Raw genomic sequence first — 24,087 nt, forward strand, 5'->3', positions numbered from 1 at the left:
TCCAGATATACAGTAAGAGATCACATGACTAAGAAAGATCCCAAAAATATCAGCAAATGTTACAGAGAAGGCCATAAATCAATTCACACTTTCTATATTTAAGAGGGGCTGTTTACTTAACCAACTCACAAGCAGCACAGAAGCATAATTTACAGGTTGCGCGGCTCCTGTCTGAGGAAGATCACGAGGTAATTGTGTGTCAATAGCAAGACGGAACAACAATCACAACCGCAGGGCTGTTGTTTGCTGTTGAGTAGAGGGAAGGCATGAGTATGTGGGCCTTGGACTTTATAACCTCATAGATAAAGTCTGTGTTTACTTTCTGCACTGAGCGGCAGCTTTCTCCAGGAGCCATCACTGAGGTCTTGAACGTGAACTGGTCTTTCTTTCATTTCTCCTATTCACTGGCTTTTTGTTGTTACTGAAAAAGGGACAGCAGATGGTGACCTTGGATGCACAGGCTAAAAAGAATTAGGAATAATATTCACAGTTTCAGAGCCTGAGCGTTAGCTTACACACCTGGCGGCGCCTGTCACAGACACAGCTTTTGTTCCCGTCCCTATTGGGATGTGCCACACCAGTACAGTTGATGAAAGGTCATATTTGATCATTCTGTCTCGGCCTATTAAGGCCAAACAAAGGCCCAGGCAGGTGTTTCGATTTAATATGAGCCAGATCGAGCAATAATGCGTGTCTGTCACTGACAGCTAGCTGGGGGACAACTAAACAAGGGTGAAAATCAGGCATATTTGTAACATCCACTTAATTGAACACAAACAAGCAAAAGCAGCAAAGGTAAATGGAGTGAAAGCCGCTGAAATGGCAGGCCATCTATTTTGTTGTTTCAGAGTGTGCTCTACTGACCTGCCAAGGTAAAATTTCATCAATAAAGCAAATACAACACACGTTCAGCCGTAGTTTTTTTCCATCCGGCCTTATTGAACCATTCTCCAATTTGCCTGGTAACCATGAAGGAGAGAAAACATACTTTAACCGCAGCTGCAGCAATTCTTCACTGGACTTCCTGACTTTCTTCAAGTCGAACAGTGTTCTCTGCCACTGTACGTAATCATTTCAATTCAAGCCTTCAGACTGTTAAATGAGTTTCTTTTTCATGCCAGAAAACAAAACAAAACAAAGCTCCCATATTCTCCATTTAGCTTTCTTACTTTAACTAGAACAAAGTGCATTAATAACACTCAGCATTTCCCTCACTGTCACACACTAGTCATAAAAAGACAAAAAGAAGGAACACAAGTAAAGACAATATCAGTTAATATGTCCTAAAGAGTGACCAAAAAAGAGAGTTTATTCCGCAGACTGCTTGGGTGATTTGCTTCATGCCAAAGGTTAGCGTTAGCTATTAGCTACTGACGGCTAAATAGGCTGCTATTTAGTTTGTTTAACCATCTGTGTTATCAGGCTCCACCTAGCTGAGCTCACAGTCTTATCAAAATGAAGACTGAGCAGATAAAACTATTGAAAATTAAAAAGTAAAATAACTTACATTCAGAAATTAATCATTTCAGCAGCTTTTTGTTTTTGTTTTGTTGGCAGCTTTTTGTTTTTTCCGAGCTGAGCAGGAGCAACAAACACAAAAAAGCACTTTTATTTCTTTTCAAACTCGAGTTTAATCACTTCTGTCATTTCTGCAATATGTTAAGGTTTGCCAGATCATTTTATCAAGTGCTTTTTAGTGGTTTTACTTTTTTACTTTATAACCTCTTGCACAATATATTTGACTATAACTAATTTAGGGATTTTCTGGTTTCCTAATTTTGCCTTAAAGATGACAAATATATTAGCACCTGGCACTATTATTTATAAAGCTATTACAGGTGTCTCGGTCTCCCTGAATAGCATTAGTCCCATGGAAGTCTTTGCATGATTACTGCTACAGCTGAATCAATGGTTTAATCAAGGTAAATCAGATAATAAGTATGCATGTAAACACATCTGCTGCTCACAAAGCAGCCAAATTAAACCTGTGAGTGCAAGTGTAACCTGAACAAACACAAAAACAGCACATTCTACTGTTCCTCTTTCACAAAGGGTTTTGTTTTCTTTTTTTAATCTGGTTAATGGCTCTGATTTTTCACCTTTAAAATTTTAAAACAACACCACCACTCACAGGTGGCCTCTTGGCTTGATGAGGGTCAGGGCCTTAGGGGTTTCTCCACGGTGCCATCTCATTAGATTTCATTCATGTAATAGCCAGTTGCCATTCAATGATTAGGGGTAATGGTCTGAGCTTGAACTCTGAATGAAGATCATAGACTCTCGTCTGCTCGCTGCCACCGAGCGGCTCAAAGCAGCTCACTGGTGGCCAGATATAGGGCTCGCCTTTAGAGATTTCAGTTCCTTTCTCCCTGTCAGTTTGTACTCGGGGCAGTGATTTGCAATGACGGATGGGGCGATGCCTGAAAGCGCAGAGCATCACAATCAACTCATCAAGACTTTAGTATTGGAGTGCTGGCTGTCAGCTCCAGCAGATAAATGGCAGCTCTGGTTTCTAAATCTGACAGCCAAAACCGAGAATCGGATGTCTTTGTCCACAAAAGGCTTCCTAAAATGTGTCCCTTTTATCCCCTCAGCGAGCTGACTGTACATCTTTCAGATTACACATTATGAACTGAAGTAGGAGTATTTTGTCTATGAATAACAATCCAATTGCAGCCTAAATAATTCATTACCACAAAGGCTTCTAACCACCTCGAGAAATTACGAGCAGGAGTAAAAACATTGTGTCCCAGGTAATAATGTAATCATTTGTGTAAAGCACTGCAGTTATTGAAAATAATATTTTATGTCACTGTACACACACACACTTGATGGAGAAGGCCAAATTGTTCTTGTCATCATCGGGGCTGAGAGAAAATTAAAGTCTGGCTCCCAGAGAACGTGCAGACATGACGTGACTGGCAGGTTGAAGTGGATACTTCACACACGGACGATTTATGACAGAAATAACCTGCCAGACGTTTCAATCATCTCGATTTCCTTCATGTTTTTCTTTTTTTATAGTGTGGGGGCTCGCAGAGCATCTGTTGACAATAACAGATACCCAAGTGTAATTACTATCAGAAGATAGCTGTCGTGACATTGCGTGTCGACGTGAACAGACAAGGCAATAACTCGTCACTTGTCATGTCTTTAAAATGTCGGTGGGGAGGACAAGAGAGCGGAGAAAGGTGGGGAACGCTGCCGAAGGATAAACTATTTTCTATACTCATGTCCACGTCCAGGTGGTGGCAGGTGAGTTGTTCAATTGGAGAACAGGTTGACATCACGACAAGCACGCTGTCAAACACTGCTTGGGTAAACATGTCAGATTTGGAATGGTGGTGGTCTGTATGTAATCGCTTTTACTCGAGTGTTCACTGCAGTGGAACTTTGTAACCCTCCAGGTACATACCAACTACACAGTCATCTACATGACAAACTGCAGCCTCGTTAAAATCAGGCTCAAGGATTTAAAAGAAGCCTTTGTCACCTTGTCTAACAGCACTCATATCCTTCTTAACCGATTCATAATCCAATGGGTTGGTACGACTATTTTCTTTTTATTTCCTAATCAGACAATTTGACATTTACGCCCACTTTCCGCAGCAGTTGCCAGATGTGCGGAGGCGTGACAGTAGGCAGCGTTCTGAACTAGGTCTTATTTCCCTTTTTCCTTTTTTAAAATTCCTGATATGACTACCTCCATCTAATTTCAAATCGCAGAAGAGTTAAAATGTGCACTTGTGCATTTTGCCACATCTCTGTGACAGGAGGCTGTTCACTCAATCTAAAAAAATCTGCTATCAAATATAGTATAGAAGACACCCACACGTTAGCAGCTAGCACATTCAAAGAATTAAAAATGAGATCTTTACAAGCTGGCTATAGCTGGTATACACAGTAGAGGACACACGTACACGTTATTGGGCCAAAGAAGAAGACAATACACCTTTCAATTTCAAACCATAATGCCTTGGTAAAATGAGCACTCTCCTGCAAATGGACTCTGTCCTAGAACAAATGCCATCTCTTCTAGCTGCATAGAAACCTGGCTGTGACTGAACTGAACGCTCTGCTGTCAGGACAAAACTGCCCGCAAGAAAAACTTTCCAGATACGAAAGCAGTGAAGGCAGAACAAAATGAAAGGAGCAGAACTATCTCCCAAATCACCTCAGGGGTTAAGATGCAAAAAATAAAAAAAATTGAGCTTTGACAGCGAAGATGAAGTCCGGTCAGGAGCTGTAGCCAGTGGCAACAGAGAGACAAAGAAATGGAAGACAGAAAAGGCGGCTCAACCTGTCTTTGAAACTTTATGCATGTGATAGTGCGCAGCTTAAATCTACACAACTCGATATGCGGGGCATTTTTCTAATGTCGGGGCAAATTAATTAACCAAATATCTCAGCGCTTTGTTATGCTCCCTGCTCTTATCGAGAGGCTAATTATCACTATCAGCTTCCTCTGTACGTCAGTGGGATTATTAGGCTAATCACAAAGCTTTTCCCTTTGGAGACAAGGTTTTCACTCTTCGACAGAACAAAGCTGTTATTGTCCTCCAATGACACGGTGACAGCGATGAAGCGAATCAGCATTTGTACTTGAAATGTTAGAGTAAAGCCATCGTTAACAGGCTCAGAGTTTGTGCTAGGTAGGTGGGTCTCTCAGGTGCTTCCCCTGCACTGGTTTAGTTATGTTGAACCAGTGATTGAGCTGACTGTCAATTTAAAAAAAGCAAAAACACACCCTCAAAAGCTGTTGTGCATTGGTAGTCTGGAGCTATTTTGTTGCTGCAATTTTCCCACAACCTGTCTCACACCACTACATTCCTCGGGATGATTTTAGAAAATAAACTAATCCCTGAGAAAGTGTGAACATGTTACATTTAGCATGTACACTTATATACCACAACATTAAAACCACCTAATACTGGGTAGTGCTTCCGATTGCTTTCAAGAGTGCATGCAGAAACATGCACGTTTGCATGTGCTGGGAAGTTAGCAGTGGATCGTTTGGGGCTGGTGGGTTGTTCAGGATTGTTGCGGTCCATTTTGCTAATGCGGGTTTTGATCCGAGTCCAAATCAGAGCCTTCGATTTTTGAGAAGAGGGTTCTTGGTCTGAAACAATGCTAAGGCAGGTGATACGTGTCAAAAAAATCCACACATTTTACAGCAGAAAATAGCAATTTAAAAATATTGTCAGTCTTATTCACTTTCCCTCTCTGAGGCTTTAATGTTGTGGCTGATAGGTGTAGAATGTAATGTAATGATAATGAACCATGAGAAAGTTATTGCTGTAGTGCATTCTGGTGTGCTGAGGCTAAAAACATGATGTTGCCACATCTGTACAGTGAGGTTCTCCCTGTATTCCTGTTATTTTTTTTGTTATTTTTTTTTTTACCAAAACAAAAACCATTAAATTGGAGGGACGCTGCTGTTCTCACAACGCTAAAAACATCTGCTGAGCCAGGGAATATTGGACATTGCCGATCAAGAAACTTTAGCAGACATTCTGGAGAGTTAGATGAGAACATCAGTAGCACTTTCATTTCAGTGTGGAATCCATGAAGCCAGGTAAACTAAGCAAAAACAAAATTGCTCCTGTCAAAGGTAACAAGTCCATCTAGAACTTTAAGTGTCAATCAGCATTAAATTCGACTGGAAAAGCACCAAGTTCTTCTTAAGTCATCAGCTGGTAGGTTAACAACCACTGAGTGACCAGACGTCACTGCAGAGGGATAAAACAGAAAATGCTTTTTGTGTGGCCTTCACAGATCTCTGGAATGTTTTCCTTGGACTAACTTTTCCATATTGTTCCATGTTAAGCAATCTGCTTTGCGAATGAATGATAATAAGGATGGTTTCAATCTTCACATGTAACTCTCTAGGGAGGGGGGAAAATGAAGCATCTGGCTCATATTTACTCAGACATTAAATTTTGGTACATGAAGAAACTCAGAATCATGGGTTGTGAGACTGATAACGCCTACAAATTAAGCAGACTTTTTTGTAAAGTACTTTAAAACACTTTTAAAGTACTTTGTTGAACCTCTTATAGGTGGCGGTGATTAGACAGTATTTCTAACAAAATCTGAGAACCATATGTTCAAATACTCTGTGTGATTGTGTCAGTTTGCTCTGTGTTGTTCTGTTCTGGCACTTTGAGGAGGTAAAAACAATGCATTTGCAAACAGCCTTTGTCCCAGGACTTACACAGTCACAGTGGCATTCTTTGGCATATGACGGGAATGCGGAGGGCACCCCTGTCTTGTTTCCTGTGCTGTGTCGCCTGCCAGCCTGAATGAATCTGCCAATTCCTGGCATTTCCCACAGAATGTGACTGGAATGTTATCTGCTTCCAAGTGGAATGCCTGGGTCACGGTTTCATCTCGGATTTCTTGAGCGACCTAGTATCCACTCAGAGTGCTTTCTCCCATAATGCAACACGCAGACGCAGTTTAAAAAAAAAAAAACAGTAAGCTTTCCTTGAACAATGAGTCTAGACATACATGCAGACGATATTTTTCTTACACTGCAATGCTAAGCTGATTTGCAAATTTAAGCCAGATTCGTAGCATCTTCCCTACACACCAGATTAACCATTCAAAGAGCCTTGAAAAGATATATATTAAAAACACTTCACGAAATAAGGCACTCCAATTTTCCATTGTCCTGAAGGCGTTCAGTCTGCAGAGAGGTAGAGGCAGATGAAGCTGTGCAAGTCGCCTTATCCACCTCTGCATTGTCACAATGCTTCAAAGGTAAGGGGAGATGAAAGCAGTTGATATGAGCAGTCTGATAGAATCTGAAGATGGGGCTAGTGATCTGTATCCTGCTCCTTCAAAGGGATAGAGAAACAGAGGAAAAAAGAGAGAGAATGAAATGGGCACCAGCTATTGGTTCACAGGCAGCTATCCCACAATTCATTGTACCACCTTTCACTGGCTTTCTGGTTTCCAAAGCAGCAGGCTGGTGTATAAATAAGACCTGTGATGATTGGTGCTCCCAAAGGGGAAAACCTCCCTTGGTAGGTTGAGTCATGAGTGTGCATGTTTTTTTTAATTTTTTATATAACATCCGAATCCTTGTTCCGAAGTAGGACATAGTAGTGGAAACGGTCCTGGACTGTGCTCCTGCAATCAAATCCAGGCTCATATCATTGAGAATAAACCCCTTGTCGGGGCAAGGCTGGATTCAGAACCTGTCGTCTTTGAGTTGCGTCGGAGACTTGAATGGCTTGAGCCCCAGTATCCTGCGGGGGTGAGCCCTCTCTTTGGTGCCATCCAGAGGCTTGTTGCAGGCCCCGCAGCCAAAGTCAATAAGGGCCGAGTCAGCTGAGTTAATGGGTGCTATACGGAACGAGGGCAGCGTGGGAGAGCCGTTGGCAGAACATGGGGCAGAACGTGATGTGGGAAAGGGAGCTGAGAAGGGGTCAAAGGGTGAGGCACCATCCGAACCACTTGACGGATCAGCCTTGAGGGCAAAGGGGTCGCAGTCAGGAGAGGGGAAAGGGTCACAGTTGGTGAAGGGGTTGGTGGGTGACGGCTGATAGCTCAGTAAGTTGCTTTCTGAGCGGTGTGGGCTGCGCCCACCACCTGAGTTTCCACCACCTGCTGAGATAAAGCTCCAAGGGTCGATGCGGGGGCGGATGGGAGATGGGCGGGGCCGAGGAATGACGCTGACCTCCAGGCGGCGTGTTTTGGGGCTCCAGAGCGCAGGGTTGGGGTGGAGAGCCTTGTCATCAAAGTCCTGTGTGTCTTGGCACAAAGGCAGGTCTAAAACTGAAAAGCACATAAAAGGAAAGAAAAACATTAACGAGGCACTGAAAGACAGTATCTGTCCGAAAAACACTGGAAACATTTCAAAACACTGTTTTTTGTCAAGTATATGTAAGGTGAATATAATGTGGTGGGGTGTGCAATTTCAACTGTTTGCAACTGGAGTACAACATTTTGACAAGGTGCTAAAAATTCCAAGTGCACAGCAAGCTGCTGGCGACGATTCGTCGCTGAGCGCCTGACACTTTTTCAAGTCATTCAGAGTTCATAAGCAGTCAGTACAACACTGTGCTCATTACTGTCCCAGTGGACCCCAACCAACAACACACTTCCTTCACTGTTTGTACAAGTGCTGAACAACAAGTGAGCAGAAGTTAATGCTTGGAGGAACATTTTGTTCACTGTAGGTCTACCAGTTAAGAAACAATCAGTAGCAAGACCCACTTCAAGAAGGATTTTGACATTACCTCTGTGGATACTCAGTATCGTAGCAACCAGTGTCTCAACTGAAAAAATATTGTTGCAAATCTCTCTGAAAGCTCTGATTTTTCAGAAGAGATGGCAAAACTAAAAACCTTTTGGACCCCGTTGGACAGAGGCCCTAACTTAAGATGACCCTGCTGACATCATGAGCGTTAGTGAATTGAGGAAGTTGCCATTTCCTCATGCGGAGCTGTACTCTCCTTAATGGCTTAACCTTTTCACAAATACACAATATGAGAAAAAGGCTTCATATTCAACATATTAAACATCTTCATCATTTTGTCTTCAACTGTCTTGGTAGAAAAGTTTAATTGTTAATCTGCAAATGACTCTCAGAGTACTGCAGAACTGCCCCAGTGCGCTCTCAAACACTCCTCTCCAACCAAACTCTGCCAAACCGTGTGTGATGAAAGTGATCCAAACAGTAATATGAAATCGGTACATTACTGTTCCAAGAAGAAATGGAACAATTACCAGCACAGAATGCTGATGCAATTAGTTTAAATTAAGTATAACATAGTACAATGTAGCTCTTTGACAAAGCAGCAACAATGGCAAGCAGAGAGTGTAAATTAGTACCGACAGGAACATTAAACTCAGTATAAATCAGTCTGAATGAACATTTGCTAGTTCCAAATGTGATGTGTCTGCCAAATGGCATTATTTACATCAACAGCAACTCTCCAAGGCTGCTAAGCTATTCAGCTGACAAGAAAAGAGCAATCAAGAGTCACATGAGAGCAGGAACAAAAGTAAAGAAAAAAGCAGAGGAAGGAATCCTCTGAATTTGTCTCTTTCACATGCACATTCTCCGCCAATAACCTTGTGGCAGTGTGTCTATGCATCTGAGCCTGAGTCATTACAGCCAATAAACATAATAAGATGTTTAGCTAAAACACTCGCTGTTTAATTATGTGTGGCTTTTTAGCCGGATATAACGGGCGCACATGTTTCGGGAGATCATGGCTGTTAGCAACGGAGCAGGCGAGGCTCGTCTGCTCAGTACCTGCGGGTAGAGCTGGGGAAAAAAACCTCTCTGTGGAGAATCCAAGGCTTTGTGACTCAATCGGACCATATATAGAGTGTGAAATGTTACCCAGGGGCACTCTTAAAGCCTTCCTGAAGCCCACTCGCTCACAGAACAACCAATGCTCATGCCTCCGTCATTACAGATCTGAAGTGTGTCAATGTGTTTCTGATGCATATTAGCCTTCGGAGGGATAAAACAAAACGTGACTATACTGTAAAATTAAAACGCTGATTAAACACAAAGAATTCATTTAAACACAAACCACGACACGTTTCATAGAAGCGATGCTGAACTTCAGCCAAATTCCCAATCTACCCGAGCCAGTGAGGTCAAGAATAGATTAGTGGGAATTTTGAATGTGCTGCGACCTCAGCTGTGATGCCTCATGTTTCCCATTCATCTAAAGAAAAATGTCTGTCTTGGAAAGGGGTGGGCAACAAGAGAGGACTGGACGGTAGCTTTGCTTCGCAAGTATTAGCAGTGAAGGATGAAGGGCCAGCTGTTACCTGAGATATGCAAATAGGCAGAAGAAAAAGCTTTGATGTAAATGAAAAAGCTCATACAGCACTGAAGCCTCTGTTGTGCCAGAAAGATCTTGCTAAAGAAAAAATAAAAAGGCACAATAATTCTAAGGAACTGTGAGGGAACATTGTAATGCTGAGGCGGTACATTATTCAAGGCAAAGGCTGGATCAGAATTGCAGGCTGTCCTGTAGACACACTCTGAGGAATGCAGATGAATTATACAGCTAAATTAAAACAACAAACAAATTATTTTACCAATCTGGAGACGACACTGCTTTAAAAACTGCACTTTTATCAAGCAAAAATATGTACAAGATGCAATTTGCTTCCTACATGACCCATAATGAAGCTTTAACGTAAGGTCAATATGGGAGTAATCACATAATGTGTTCGGCTACTTTTCTGTTTACATGTCTAACACTTTCCCACACTGTCCATCTGATTACTGACATCATTACTCGAGTCCAATCATCTTCTCGCCTGCCTTCTTGGAACCAATCAGCCTGGTTTAAATCTGTGCTCTTGGTCATCCTCCCTTTCAGACTGTCTCCTCCCCATCTCCACCTCAGAAACCTCGGCCAGAGCTCTGCTTAAGCCTCAGTCTTCATCTTCACCACCATCAGTGTCTAGACTCCGGGGGGTCCTGTCCTAAATCCTATCACTCCTGGGATTCTATTCTGCCATGATGGGTCATCGGAGTCTAATTGCCAAATAATTAATTTCTCTCTCCCAATAAATTACGTTCAGTTCTTCCAAGTTATCTCTTCTTATTGAAAAGCAACTTAAAGAAGACCAATTATGCTTTTCTGTATTTTCTGAATATGTATAACATTATGACTAGGGATGGGTACCGATTTCACGGTAGTAATCAGACCGAAAAGCTTTATTTATGCTTTATTTCTGTGCTTTTTTTTCCCTGAGATGTCATACACTTTGGATTCTAGCCAATCATTTTACCTTTCCGAGGATAGTAGGCGGGGCCAGGTACGTACGCTCTTTTAGAGAAGAGCTACAGATTAAAAATGCCCAAGGCGAAGCGATCAATGTCTGGCTGTACTTCACAGCAAAAGATGCAAACTCAGCAGCCTGCAACAAGTGCTTTAAGGTGATACTGTGCAAAGGAGGTAACTCCTCGAATCTGATGAAACACCTGGCGACGCATAGCGTTTCTTTAAAAGCCGAGAAATGCACCGCATTTGATAGCTTGCTGCAAGACCTCACACCGAGCGCATCTACTGCGGGTGTGTGGTGCCTGTTATCGGACCCGGAGTTAGCAACATCCCCCAAGAACCCGAAGAGGAGAGTCCTGGCCCCTAGCCCTGCCAGTGTAGCAGAAATGATGAGGATGATGATGGCAGCAGCAGCCATTCTTCTCTGGGTGAGTAGTTTAATGTTGTTCCTGTGTAATTTATGTTGAGTAGGCTAACCACATTATTAAATTAATGCATGTAAGGTGAACTAGCAAACACCGTCGTAGTTACATGCGTCTGTCTTCTTGTTTGATGGCAGATACTCCCTGCACCTTGGCCAAAAAGGCTAAAATGACCAAAGAAAAAGAGGGAAACAGTTAAACATGAGAGGTTTTTGGACAAAGTTTGTGTTTTTTCCATTGTTTAAGCACTGCTTCCAGCCAAGAGTGATACCATTTATGCCCATAGCTGCAGAAAAGGCACACATTGTTATCTTTTTACAAAAAAAAACAGCTGAACATGAGAGGTTTTTGGACAAAGTTTGTGTTTTTTCCATTGATTAAGCACTGCTTCCAGCCAACAGTGATACCATATATGCCCCATAGCTGAAGAAAAGGCTAACATTGTTATCTTTTTACAAAAAAAGAAAACAAAACAGCTAAACAGGAGAGGTTTTTGGACAAAGTTTGTGTTTTCCATTGTTTAAGCACCGGTTCCAACCAAAGGAGGTATCTTGTATCAACAGAAAAGGCTAACTTGGTTATCATTTTGCAGGAAAAAAGAGACTGTTAAAAATAAAAACATAAGAGGTTTTTGGACAAAGTTTGTGTTCTCCATTCTTTAAGCACCGGTTCGAGCACAGTTTAAGCACCGGCACCGTTTCAAAAGTACCGGTTTGGCACCGATATCGGATAAAACCTAAACGATACCCATCCCTAATTATGACCAGTGACAGGTGAAGTGAATAACACGGATTATCTCTTCGTCATGGCAGCTGTTAGTGGGTTGGATATGTTAGAGAGCAAGTGAACATTCTGATTTCAAAGTTGATGTGTCAGAGACAGAAAAGTATGCAAGGGTAAGGATTTGAGCGAGTCTGACAAGCACCAAACTGTAATGGTTGGACGACTGAGTCAGAGCATCTTCCAAAACTGCAGCTCTTGTGGGCTGTTCTCAATCTGTGGTGGTCAGTGTCTATGAAAAGTGGTCCAAGGAAGGAACAGTGGTGAACCAGAGACTTGGTTACAAGCAGCCAAGGCTCACTGACACAGATGTGGTCCAATGCAACAGATGAGCTGCTGTAGCTCAGATTGCAGAAGAAGTTCATTGTAGATAGAAAGGTGTCAGAATACACAGAGCATCGCAGTTCTTTGCCAATTTTTGAAGCAAAAGGGGACTAATGCAATATTAGACAAGTGGTCCCTTTCCCACCGGCTACTCAAGCCTTTTGTTTTGAAGGCAAGCCAATCAGAAGAAAACAGATAAAAGCAAGGGGGGCTTAAAGGGAGAGGAGCTAAAAGACGGCATACGAAACAAGATAAATATAAATAACATTGATAAATATAATTATATATTAAGTGTCATAAGGACTGTTTTGATCTGTGAATCATACAGCTCTAGTCAAATCAAGAATGCATATAGCAGGTCTCCTTTAATCCAGTTTTGTTCATTCTGTACTTTCTGTCTCACAGTAATAAAAACATCTTTTTTTTTTTACTTTATTTTCTGATGGGGTTGCCTGTGTAAAACAAACTCGGACCAACCTAGCTGAGAAGCGTGCAGGCCTTGGCTGGACCTCCTCCTCCTGTCAGCTCTGTGTTCCCAGGAGTCACTGCTCAGCTCCCCGTTACTGGAACTGTAAGTGGGGGTCCACTCCCCTGGGCTGGTCCTGTCGTGCTGCATGGAGGCACTGCTGGGACTCTGCGGACTGTGTGGCGTCCGGTGGCTGCTCCTCTCGCGGGGGTTTGGTGGAGGCGGTGTCAGGGGTAAAGGCTTTAGTTCTTGGTATTGCAGCGCTAAATCCAACAGGGGTCTGGGGAGCGGCTCCGAGGTGGAGAAGGTGATGAGATCGTCCACTACTGGAGGGTCTGAAATGAGGGGCCTAGGATGAGAAATCTCAAGTTCAGAGAGGCTGCGGCCCTCTAAGCAAGGTGGGTGAGTTCGAGGTGGCACTCTTGGGGGAATATCCAGGCAGCGACCAAGTCCTATGGAGGCAAGCAGGGAGCCGCTGCCCAGCAGGGCTCGGTGGGTGCTGTTAATCAGGCCACCGAGAGGCCCCCTCTCAGGCCTTGGAGAGCTAGCTGGGGAAGAACTCCCTTCCTCACTGCCCGAGTCTCCTTGAGACAGAGGAGGCCACGGGCTATCCTTCACTGATGAGCCTGCGGAAAAAGAAAGGTTTTAAAAAGACACAAGGAGAGCCCAAAATAGAAGAAGAGGAATACTCAATGTATTTATAATTCATTTAGCTTCGATTCATAATTCACGGTCATGGCAGAGAGAATTAGAAAGGAGGCTAAGTGGAAGATAAGGTGGTAAAGCTGGTGGTGAAGGGCAGTGGATACCATTCTGAGCAGGTGTAGGGGTTGGCGTGACGGGTCGGTACTCCTCAAAGTCATCCTTGGAGTCTCCATTCTCATTGCTGTCTGCCTTCAGGAGCTTAGCTCTCATCGACAAGCTGAAAACAGGAAAGATTTCAACTTAAGCATGGTGATGGTTAAGCATATCAAATCCATACACACAGAAGGAATAAGCAATTCTGCCGTACCTGCTTTCCTGGGGACTAAGGCGCAGGACTTTAGGACTTTTGGGACTTTTGGGGCTCTGTGGCCTCCAATGAGGGCTCAACCTGAGGTCTCCGTTGACTTGTTTATGAGAAGAGGTATCCAGGGAGGGCCGGACTGGGCTGAGACCGAAAGTCCTGCTGTTGTCACTGGGTACTGCAGAGAAGAGGGGAGAGAATACAATCAGTATGAGCTCGTTTATTATCAGCTTAGTTGCGTTCTAATCGGGTGAGTACGATCATCTCTAACACAGTTGACTTTAGAGCTACAATTCATGAAACTTGAATTTAAATGAAAGTTTAAGCTCCAGCGGACTTTAAAACAGATCATGTGACCACAGCCTATACCACAACAACAGCCGAACAGTCACAGGGCAGAAAGTGTGAAAAAAGGTGCCAAAGTTATCTGGGGGGTGAGCTCCAATGCAAACTTCTGATTAAAGCTGGCACTGCACCTGCCAGACACTGGCGGCACACCAGCGGGCTCGTGCTGCTAACACAAAGTGTGTGAACAGCGCGTGAACTTTCAGCCAGCCTGGGCTCTACTGTCACAACACATATGGACTCCATCACACCCTTCCTAAGGCCTCGAGGATCCTTCTCAGCATGTCAACACCCAACAAGCCAGAAGAGCTATAAGTGGAATGGGCACCACAGTTACATACTGCACATGTCAAGGTGAAAACTTTGAAGCTGTCAGTTTATTCCATTGAGTTGTGGTTCTGTTTTTATCCCCAGTGTTTTGCGCTGCCATTTCATTTCAGCTTCAGAAATGGGAAAAGTAAATATGCTCTCTGATTGGACATGCTGTATTATGTCCTTTGGCCTGTACTGCGGCAGAGGCCTGGCTGATGCACTTTACCGCCCGTCACTCTCCAGCACTATGTTTTCAAAGCAAGCACAGGAGGCAGATGATAGTGCTGGCGTTACGATTTTATAAAGATCACACTGTGGCTCCCCATCCCCAGCCTTTTCCTCTCTGAACTCTTTTCCTTTTTCAGTGTGCCTCTATTAATATCAACATGCTTTCATAGAATATATTTTCTCATCATTTTGTAAAGCTCACAGGTTTTCTCCTCTGCCCCACGCTGATCAAATCTTTCTATTAACAGTGAAAAAAATTAAGAGAAATGCTTCTACTGTTGTTCTGACAGGAAATATATTTTGTTAACGTATTAAAAAAAATCCACACACTCCTCCACACTGATATATTTTTATTTAACAAACAAAAAGGCCAAAAAGGTAAGCCTTTTATGGTTTTTGCACACATTTCTGCAGTGCTTCGGAGCCTAGATGTAAAAGTAAATGATACATTGCTTTCAACACAAGTTGGTGACATTGTGACACCGAGTTGATAACGGAATATTCAGAAATAGAGGTGGTTTTAGGTGTGAAAGTAAAATTGTGGACATCAGGAACTCATCAGAATAGTGAGCAGCTGCCTTTTAAAAGGACACATCTCTACATATGACCGAAAAGGCTCTTTGCCTTTTTCCAGCTTGGGAGGAAAACACAGGGAACGGCGATCGCAGAGGCAACGACGTCTGCCTCGGGTAGATGTTGGAAGATGAAAATGTTTTATTGTTACAGTATATTTAACCTTTGCTACGTTGCACATTTTAAATGCTTTGGGATTTTAAGAAGCTTATGAAAGGCGTCAGTGTGATCCTGACTGGATGCTATTGTAACAAACGTTAGCTGGTTACAGGCTACAGGGCTGCTGCAACACAGCCAGCACAATCATCTTCATGCTTTTTCCTTATTAACCTGACTTCTATCAATGTTTTGATTTTGCGCAAACGACAGCGTGGCGGCGATTCCCACGCTCTGTAGCATTTAGATCATCAATTAAAAGTCCAAATTTAGCCTGCTGTACCTCAGGTACTGGAACTGGAAGAAGGAAAAGGACTAATAGAACCAAATCTAATCCTGCCCCCGCAGATAGAAAAAATAAATAAATAAATGATGACAGCAGTATCCATAAGCTGCCAACACACATGACACAGCCAACCTACTGAGATGCTAAAAACACAAACTATTACAATCTCAGAGTTCAAAAACTCTCTAAAAATAAGAGGCAGTTTAATTTTCAACATATCTATTCAGTAAAAATATGGCACAGTGGAATCTAGCTCTGTGGACTAATGCAAATCAATTTGGCAGTTCTCTAGACAAATCAGTACGGGAGGCCCTTGCAATAAATCACTGCTTGCTACCGAGAGGGCAAGCATAAATATCCACTAAACACATTTTAATGACAGGCACACTCATGGCTTAGTGACTGCCATTAAGCAGAGTCATTAGGAAGTAAAGAAAACCAGCCTGCTACTTAATGAATAAATGAAGCTGGCAGATGTTTTAGATTGACTAACCACTTTATAGATAAATGTTTCACTGCAATTTGTGCTTTTATGTTAACCCGCGGTGGTAATTGTTTTGTGAAGTCTCTTTTATTGCCTGTTGCTACACCACAAAATTTCCTTTTGGGTTGTATTAAAACGCCCCGTGACCTGCTGGCTACAATTTCCCTCCGAAGGGAAAAATCTCGGGCGTTTGTCTAAGAAGCCGACAAGCAGGCGAGCAATGTAGATCTCTGCCGCTGCTGCAACCCTTTTCTCCTGGAGCAGTGAATTCCTCCCTGCTTATTTTTAATTCAGTAAACCGCACTGTAGCCACTACATGCATATAAAAACTGTAGACGCTTAAGTGCCTGGAAAACATAGCTGAATAGCTCCCCCCACTGCAGCACTGATGTAACTGCAATCAGCAGGGGAGCAGAGCAGGGCAGCGGCGGAAAAAAAAAAAAAGCTGCTGAGAAGTGCTGAGCTGCTGAAAGGAAGTCAGATAATATTTGGACTGGAACACACTATTGAAAAGGGAAAAGGGTGTGTGTGAGAGAGACAGAGCAGTGAGGGGGAGAGAGAGAAAGGGAGCTGGGGCCCACAGGGAAATGGGAAGACAAAAAGATGAGTGGGTGGTTGAGAGCACATAAAAGGAGTAAATTTGGAAATGGAGACGAGTAATGTCGCAACAGAGTCTGTGTGTGCATGCAAGATGGTGAGAGACGTTATTCTTTTGCTTTTCTCAGCGCGTTGAGAAACGCCTCCACATACACTCGATATATATGTACGTAAAAACGACTGCACTCACACTGGATAGCGCGGAACCGCGGTCCAAAGGAAGGTGAGGAGCCCGAACCCAAATCGGGAGAGTTCCGCCTTTTCTCCAGGCCTGGGGATGCCTGCACCGTAATTTTATGTATGAAATCTGAAAGACACACAACAGGATGTAAGACATTCATAAAGTCAAGAAATGTCAGCTGTTTTTGAGGTTGCAACATTTTTTTTAGCTTCCTTATTTCTCTAAAGAAGCCAAGAGTTTGCTTTTGTAGAAATCGAGTGTTACACAAATTGTGATAGCAGTATTTCATTACATATCTATAAAACGCAGGAACTGAAGCAGACTTTAGCTGTCACACCTTCCACAGCCGATTTGTGCACTAATATGAGCCCCAACATGGCATTTCCCCCACGTTCTTTCAAATGCAATTGTATTTATCCTAGTACTCCTCATGTGTTCTTTGCAGTTATTACTGTCATAATAATTCCAAGTGATAACACATCAATTTGAAGTTTTCAGCGTTGAACCAAGCCAACCAGCAATGAAAGGACTCGTGACCATAAAAACATTTGATCTAGATAAAAAATTAATAAAAAAGAAAAGGTCAAAAATGGAAAAGGCACAAGACTGTTGAAATAGTTTTTAAAGTGAAGGAACTATTCATCCCACTGCAACCCACAGCAAATCCCAAATTCCACAGCAAATAACTTCCAACCCTCTTGAACTGAGTCCTTTTCATTAGTTTTGTATAACAGCTTTTAATACACTTTGCAGTTTGTGGTGCGTGTAAAGCTTTGTTACTGATATGGTACAGTGCTTTGTTTGAGACTGCAATCACTGTTCTCACACTTTCTGAATTTTTCCCGCTCACTAAGCAACCTAATATTTGCAGTTTAAACGTTTCCATGGTTACGCCTCCACCAATCAGGGGCATTGCTTTTTTGATTTAGGATTGTGGGTAGAGTCGTTTTTTTGAGAGAGAAAAAAAAACAAGGTTGATATCGTAGAGACCTGTGGTTTTTACAGGGGCATATATGGTATCACAGTCTCGCAGCTCACATCAAGTCTACTTTGGGTGCTTACAACATTATGGCTCATAATCAAAATCTCTCTGCAGAACACAAACAGGATTTTTATTTTTAAAATCTCACTGATGAGCTTTGATATAGGCAGATACATAATTGGAGGACTCACGAAAGACCTTACTCTTTCCATGTATCAAGCATTAAGGAAGCTACTAGTGGCAATGGCTGATAATGGCATGCTGATTAAAGTCCGTGTTTAACTACAACACTGATATTACTCAGAAAGGCCTGCAGGCCAATTAACACTATTCTATTCTACAGATAAACTGTAAAATTAATGAAAGACCTACATGTGGTGTCAGAAAGGAACTGCTACTGTTTGCTAAAGTTTGCTAGTGCATGTTGCTATGCTAATAGAGGTTAAACTAGCTAGCTAATTTAGCACATGAGGCAGCTAGCTTTAGCTAGTTAGCAAAAGTAGTGATTTTATGCAGAGTAACTGTTATGCAGTCGATAGACATGGAAGATAGGTGTATATGTTAAAAGCAGGACAAATTATTTACACTGTTACTATCCCAAAAATTTCACATTCATCTAAATTATTGCAAATCAGTCACCAATCTTGCTAGTGCTCAACTTGCTAAGGCAGCCTATCTGTTAAAAGGCCATATATGCAAAGCTTAACGAGTCTTCCTTAGTGAAGATTTTATGTTAAGATTGTATATTTCTGAAATGTTATGATTTAGATGTCTTACTTTTGTGTTTTAACACAGTTACAAAGTATCCCATGCTTTACTTTCTCAGATATTTTTGAATATGTGTGTATGTGGGGAAAAAAATATCCCAAAAAGGACACATAAGTATGTTCCAGCTACTGAACCCCCTCCAAAAAGCCCACAATATATATGTTACTGCAGGGTATAAAGTGCAAGTTTAATATAGGATGGAGAAAAAGACAATAATAATATTGGTGGGAAAAAGGGAAAAAAAGAGAAAGGGATTCAGGCACATACTGTAAGAAGGAAAATAAAACCAGTGGCCAGGGAGCTAAAGAGGAAAAGGAACAAGACAAAATGGGTGAGGAAGGTATGCTTAAAAAGAAAGAGGGAGAGAGAGGCACAGAGTGAGAGCAAGAAAGTGAGAGAGGCCAGCCAGCAGTCTGTCCATGGACAGGAAGTGTCGAGGCGTGGTTGGCTCACTCTCCCCTCTCATCAACCCCCCACCACTACCACCACATCACCGCCCTGCTGCTGCTGGGAAAGGCCTAACCACAACACACACATACACAGCGCGCATTTATGCATGCTTGCTCAGCCCAAAATACATGCTTTGAAACACTTGATGTGAACTGCTGCAGACTGTGTGACTTTGTGATAGCTCAGGACAAGAAACGGCAGTCAGGTGAGTAAGAGAAGAAAAAGAGGAGGGCAAAGTGAATCCTGGTCAGAGTAGATATCAGCAAGTCAGACCTGTGATCCACCTTTAAATTATTTATTTATTTTTAGATGGGGAGGGGAGCTGCTGAAAAAAAGATTTAAAAATGACAAACTTTTTTATAATAGCGCAAAACTGCACCTGTCTGCAGCCTCTCTTTCAAAATGTCAATCTTTACATGAGTTCAGCCCTGATAGCAATTTTCCAAGGAGCCGTGCTACAAAAATACCAGTCGTGCCACAAAAACTCTCCCTCACTTCCTTCTCACTGCTCTCTTGCATGTGTTTTTTTGGACTGTTGTTATTTTTTGCTTGTTGAGACTGACCAAGAAATCGAGTCTGATCTCTGACAGAACAAATCAAAGGTAGATAAGATGGATAGACGGATATAAGCCGACGCACCTTGGGGCATGCTGATCTTCTCGCCGTTCTTGGACTTGAGTTTGTGCTTTTTGAAGGTGCCCTTCCTCTTCTTGACATTAGGTTTCTCCTGGTTCTGGTTCAAGTGGAGGATGAGGAGGCTGAGCTCACGCTCGAACACATCCTGCTCCCACTGGGCCAGCTGTTGCTCACGCTGCCGCAGGAACTCTTCGTGAGATTTCTGCTCCAGAGCTGCTCGCTTTAGCTCCTCTTCACGGCATCGCAGCTCCTGATGGAGGGCGAAAGGCAAGTGAAAGAAAGTATTTAGAAGTGAATTAATATCAGCAGGTCTCGTGTGTGTGACTGAGGTTATGCAAATTTACAGTTTAATGAAACAAAATTCTGAGAAAATTGGTAGCAGTGAAAGCTATTATTATGCATGATGACTCACAGCTGCTCTTTGACATTTTATTTGATGGGTTTCTCCTCCTGGGATACTACACTAAATACTCTGTTAAATACTGTGCTGCTAAGAACACGGCTAGAGGGGCTCGGTGACCCCCAGGCCACAGAAATAAGGGAGAATAACAAAGACTGGCAAGACACCTCAGCTGCTGTGGCTCTTAGAGTTAGGGTGCTTTTCCAGAAACCCCTGAAACATACAATATTTGTTGAGGACTTTGGTTGTCCTGAGCTGTGGGATCTGCTCAAGCAGAGGGGATGAAAAGCCCACCTATGATGAGGCTGTGCTTAAAAACCAAAAATCCCACTATAATCCTGTTGTCATAAACAACTGTAGGCCTGACAGCTCCACCCTTCAACATTCATTGTGGAGTATATCCACTATCTCTCCTCTGCACATTTCCAAACCATCTCAACGTGAGCTGTCCGTCTGATGTACTTCTTTCTAATCTTGTCCCTTCTGGTCATCAACATCTTGATCGTCAACATCTTCAACCAGCCACCTCCAGCTCTCGCTCCTGTCGTTTTGTCAGTGCCACATGTCACAGCGGGTCTCACTACCACGTTGTAAACCTTCTTTTTCACTCTTGCTGCCATCCCTTTGTCACAAATCACTGCTGACACTCGTCTCCACCCACTCCACCCTGCCTGCTCTCTCTTTTTCATCCCACTTTTGCAGTGTCCATTCCTTTGGCTGGTTGACTCCAAGTATTTAAACTCACTGAGTGAAGTAACAAACTTACTGCCACCAAAAGACCAATTCAGAGCCAGAATAAATCTCCAGCTGATGGTGTGTTGAACCATAATAAATCAACGAAACACATTAAAAGAAAAAACTGCACAGAAATGTCAACATGAACATTAACCCGGATCATGTGGTTAATGAAACATGTTCAGTTAAATGTCAGGAGTGGGCTTTGTGGATGACTTCATTTTAATATCAGTACCATCAAGTTGTTATTATTTAAAATGACATTTTCTAAATCAGAAGCTAGCCCTGGCAAGGGCATGGCTTAGTGATTCAGAGTTGAGGGCCTCTTACCTTCTCTTTAGCCCGGAGTTCATCAAACATGTCCTGGATCTCCAGTTTCCAGTCCTCCTGCAAGGAGTGGAACGAATCCTGCGGCATCTCTTCCTTCACCTGCTGCTCCAAGGCCATCAGCTGGGCCAGGATGGAACTGAAATTGGGTCTGCGATGGGGGTCCTGGTCCCAGCACTCTGTCACACATACAGGGGATACAGTGAGTCACAGGGATGCAGTTGGTGCTACACCAAAGTGACGTGCATATGTAGCTGTCCAGAAGTAATGGACCAATCAGAAATACAGAGCGATTAGAAACGTTACAGTTGGGGGAAAAGATCAGAGGTTACTTTAACTGACAATAAGACGACAAATTTACTCATTTCTAGGACAGCTTCACATATTTTGAGCATTTTCTTAAAATCAAGGGACCTGAAAGTCCCTCATTCATTAATTTTAATCCTCAGACAAAATGAAAAAAAAAAAAAAAGAAGAAGAAGAAGAATTTCATCATCCAACTGAATGCCGTCACCTGAGATTTAAAGACTTAAAATTAGGTCAGATAACTACATGAGGCGTATGTCTTTGCACTTATTACATGTAATATTGAACAAGTAACCTGCAAAGCCTCTAACTTTTATTTACACATGTTTCAGGCACTTTGTGTGAGCACAATTTAGAGTCAAGCTGATCACTTATTCAAAGTGTCATGCTTAATTAACTTGCTGCGGGGACTTTTGCATAATTTGCTTCTAAACTTTAGGCATTACAAGAAGATCAAAAACCAATCCAATAATTAATTAATCCTCTGAGGTGGCTACTGGTTGTTTTGTGCACTGATCCTGACTTAGGAAAAAACAAAAAAACGACAAAATGACATCAAGGGAAAGGGAATCCAAGTGTCTACTTTTCTGGACCAGCTGGTAGCTTGACAGCAAGCACCCAGGTGGCATTTCTTCTTACTTTAAAACCAAAAAACAGAAGATAAATGGGCACAAATGTATTGCATAAGATGGCTTCTGCATAAAACGCTTCCTCTCAATGGCCACGTTACTGACAACATGCAGGGATTTGGGGAAATGGAAAAGAACGCGTGCTCGGGACAGCAACCTGATGGCACGCTAAAGTCCTGTCACACCACTGAATCGAACGCCAAAATTTTGTTACATTTCTGCAGGAGTGTACCACCTGACATGAGCTGCGCAAAAGGTTCGGGGCACGTGGAAGGGATGGGCAGGGTGAGCTTGTTGACGGCGACTCCATAGGCGACAGCGAGTCCATCGATCCCTCTGTAGGGTGCCTCTCCTGTTAGCAGCTCCCACAGCAGAACACCATAGCTGGAGGGGAAACAAGCCAGACAACGAGGCATGACACAGTGAGCTCGAGCCAAAATTAGACACAGGATGTTGGAACACTTCATTATGTTTACGCTGCATATACCACTTATATTTACATTTCTATGTGATATCAACCAAATTACCGTCGCATTTAAACAGCAAACAAAACCTCTAGGCTTGTGTGTTAGAAAGAAAATGATTTTTTTGCCCCCAAGCTGCCATGTGAGGATGTTTTTCTATCTGGAAGCTGTTAGTGCAAACTACATTTCATTTATAGTGATAGCGAACAACGATCAAAACAAGAAGAAGATTAAAAAACTCACAGCTAGGGTGTAAATGGACTGGTATTTATGTGCAACCCCAACTCCAAAACAGTTGACATGGTGTGTAAAATATAAATATAATACAGAATGGAGTGATTTGCAAATCTCATAAACCCAGAAAAGAGAAAATACACTAATTTAAGAAGAAAACAGTTTTTAGGATTTTATTTTGAATTTGAGTTGGGACAGAGCCATGTTTCCCACTGTGCCACATATCCTCTTCTTTTAACAACAGTCTGTAAATGCCTGGGAACTGACGAAACCAACTGCTGGACTTTTGGGGGAGGAATGTTGTAATCTTACTCGCAGTGATGACATGAGGAGACCAAACAACTAATGTCGCTGTGAGTTTGGAGTCTATTCATGAGGTAAAAGGCAGACTGACAACCCGTTCAGGGGTAACACATTCCTGCCTACGGCCAATTTAGAACCAGCAGTTTATCAAACATGCATCTATGGACTTCAGAAAGGAGCAAGCAGAGATAACCAGAGAACCCACACAGCAGGCGGGGAACTTTTCACTGCTCTTCCGATGAGCAAATGAGCTGTTCTACAAGTTGAGCTAGACTTACACTAAGTGGGATATGAACATTCAGCATTAAAGACATTTTAATCTCGTGTACCCAGACAAGCTACTCCCTGCTGCAGCCTGGAGTAGACAGGAAGAGGGAGGAGCATGTAAACGGTGTTGTGGATAAAGTGGTATAATTGAGCTATTTCGACCAGCGGTGGATAAAATCAACACACCTTCTGAGAAAACAAAATTATTTAAAGAATAATTGATTAAAATATGTTTCAGCTTCAAGAATTCAATACCAATTCAGTATACAATGACTTGCAAATCAGTGCATTCTGTTTTAATTCACGTCTCAGGAAAGAAGGTAAGAAGAAGGTAAGATGATGACTTTTAAATCCGGGTCATCTTTCATTCCAATTCATGCTTTGTACAGCAAAGATTATCTTTTATACCTTCTCTATGACAGCGGTGACAGAGAACCAAGAGGTCTTTGTGCAGTGGAATATTTCTGCTTGATGAAACACGTGCTTACATAGCACTGTGAACTCATGCATGCAAAACTTGCGCAAACACAAGTACACAAAGACACACACACACACAGGACTTTTGAGCCCACACAATGGGATCAGCCCTGTGTCCTAAGAAGATGAAGTGTGGCGTAGGACTTGGATCTCCCACACTGTCAATTAGCCCTCGCCCGGACC

The 24,087-nt window shown here is 42.6% G+C and overlaps 1 protein-coding gene across 1 annotated transcript in view; it reads right to left on the reverse strand.

The window, feature by feature from the left end:
* Positions 1 to 1,428: 1,428 nt before the first annotated feature.
* Positions 1,429 to 24,087, reverse strand: part of LOC146675444 (mitogen-activated protein kinase kinase kinase 11) — a 50,359-nt gene continuing 27,700 nt past the window's right edge. The window contains exons 3-10 of the mRNA XM_085400469.1: positions 22,395 to 22,543; positions 21,228 to 21,403; positions 19,766 to 20,012; positions 16,936 to 17,052; positions 13,771 to 13,942; positions 13,568 to 13,680; positions 12,770 to 13,384; positions 1,429 to 7,782 (exon numbers count right to left, since the gene is read on the reverse strand). Coding sequence (XP_085256595.1) covers positions 7,196 to 7,782; positions 12,770 to 13,384; positions 13,568 to 13,680; positions 13,771 to 13,942; positions 16,936 to 17,052; positions 19,766 to 20,012; positions 21,228 to 21,403; positions 22,395 to 22,543 — 2,176 coding nt within the window. The 3' untranslated portion in view covers positions 1,429 to 7,195. The remainder of the gene's footprint in view (positions 7,783 to 12,769; positions 13,385 to 13,567; positions 13,681 to 13,770; positions 13,943 to 16,935; positions 17,053 to 19,765; positions 20,013 to 21,227; positions 21,404 to 22,394; positions 22,544 to 24,087) is intronic.

The sequence above is a fragment of the Rhamphochromis longiceps genome, linkage group LG3, assembly GCF_057381845.1.
Source record: "Rhamphochromis longiceps isolate RC_006_pf linkage group LG3, R_longiceps_female_GT1.1, whole genome shotgun sequence".
Taxonomy (NCBI): domain Eukaryota; kingdom Metazoa; phylum Chordata; class Actinopteri; order Cichliformes; family Cichlidae; genus Rhamphochromis; species Rhamphochromis longiceps.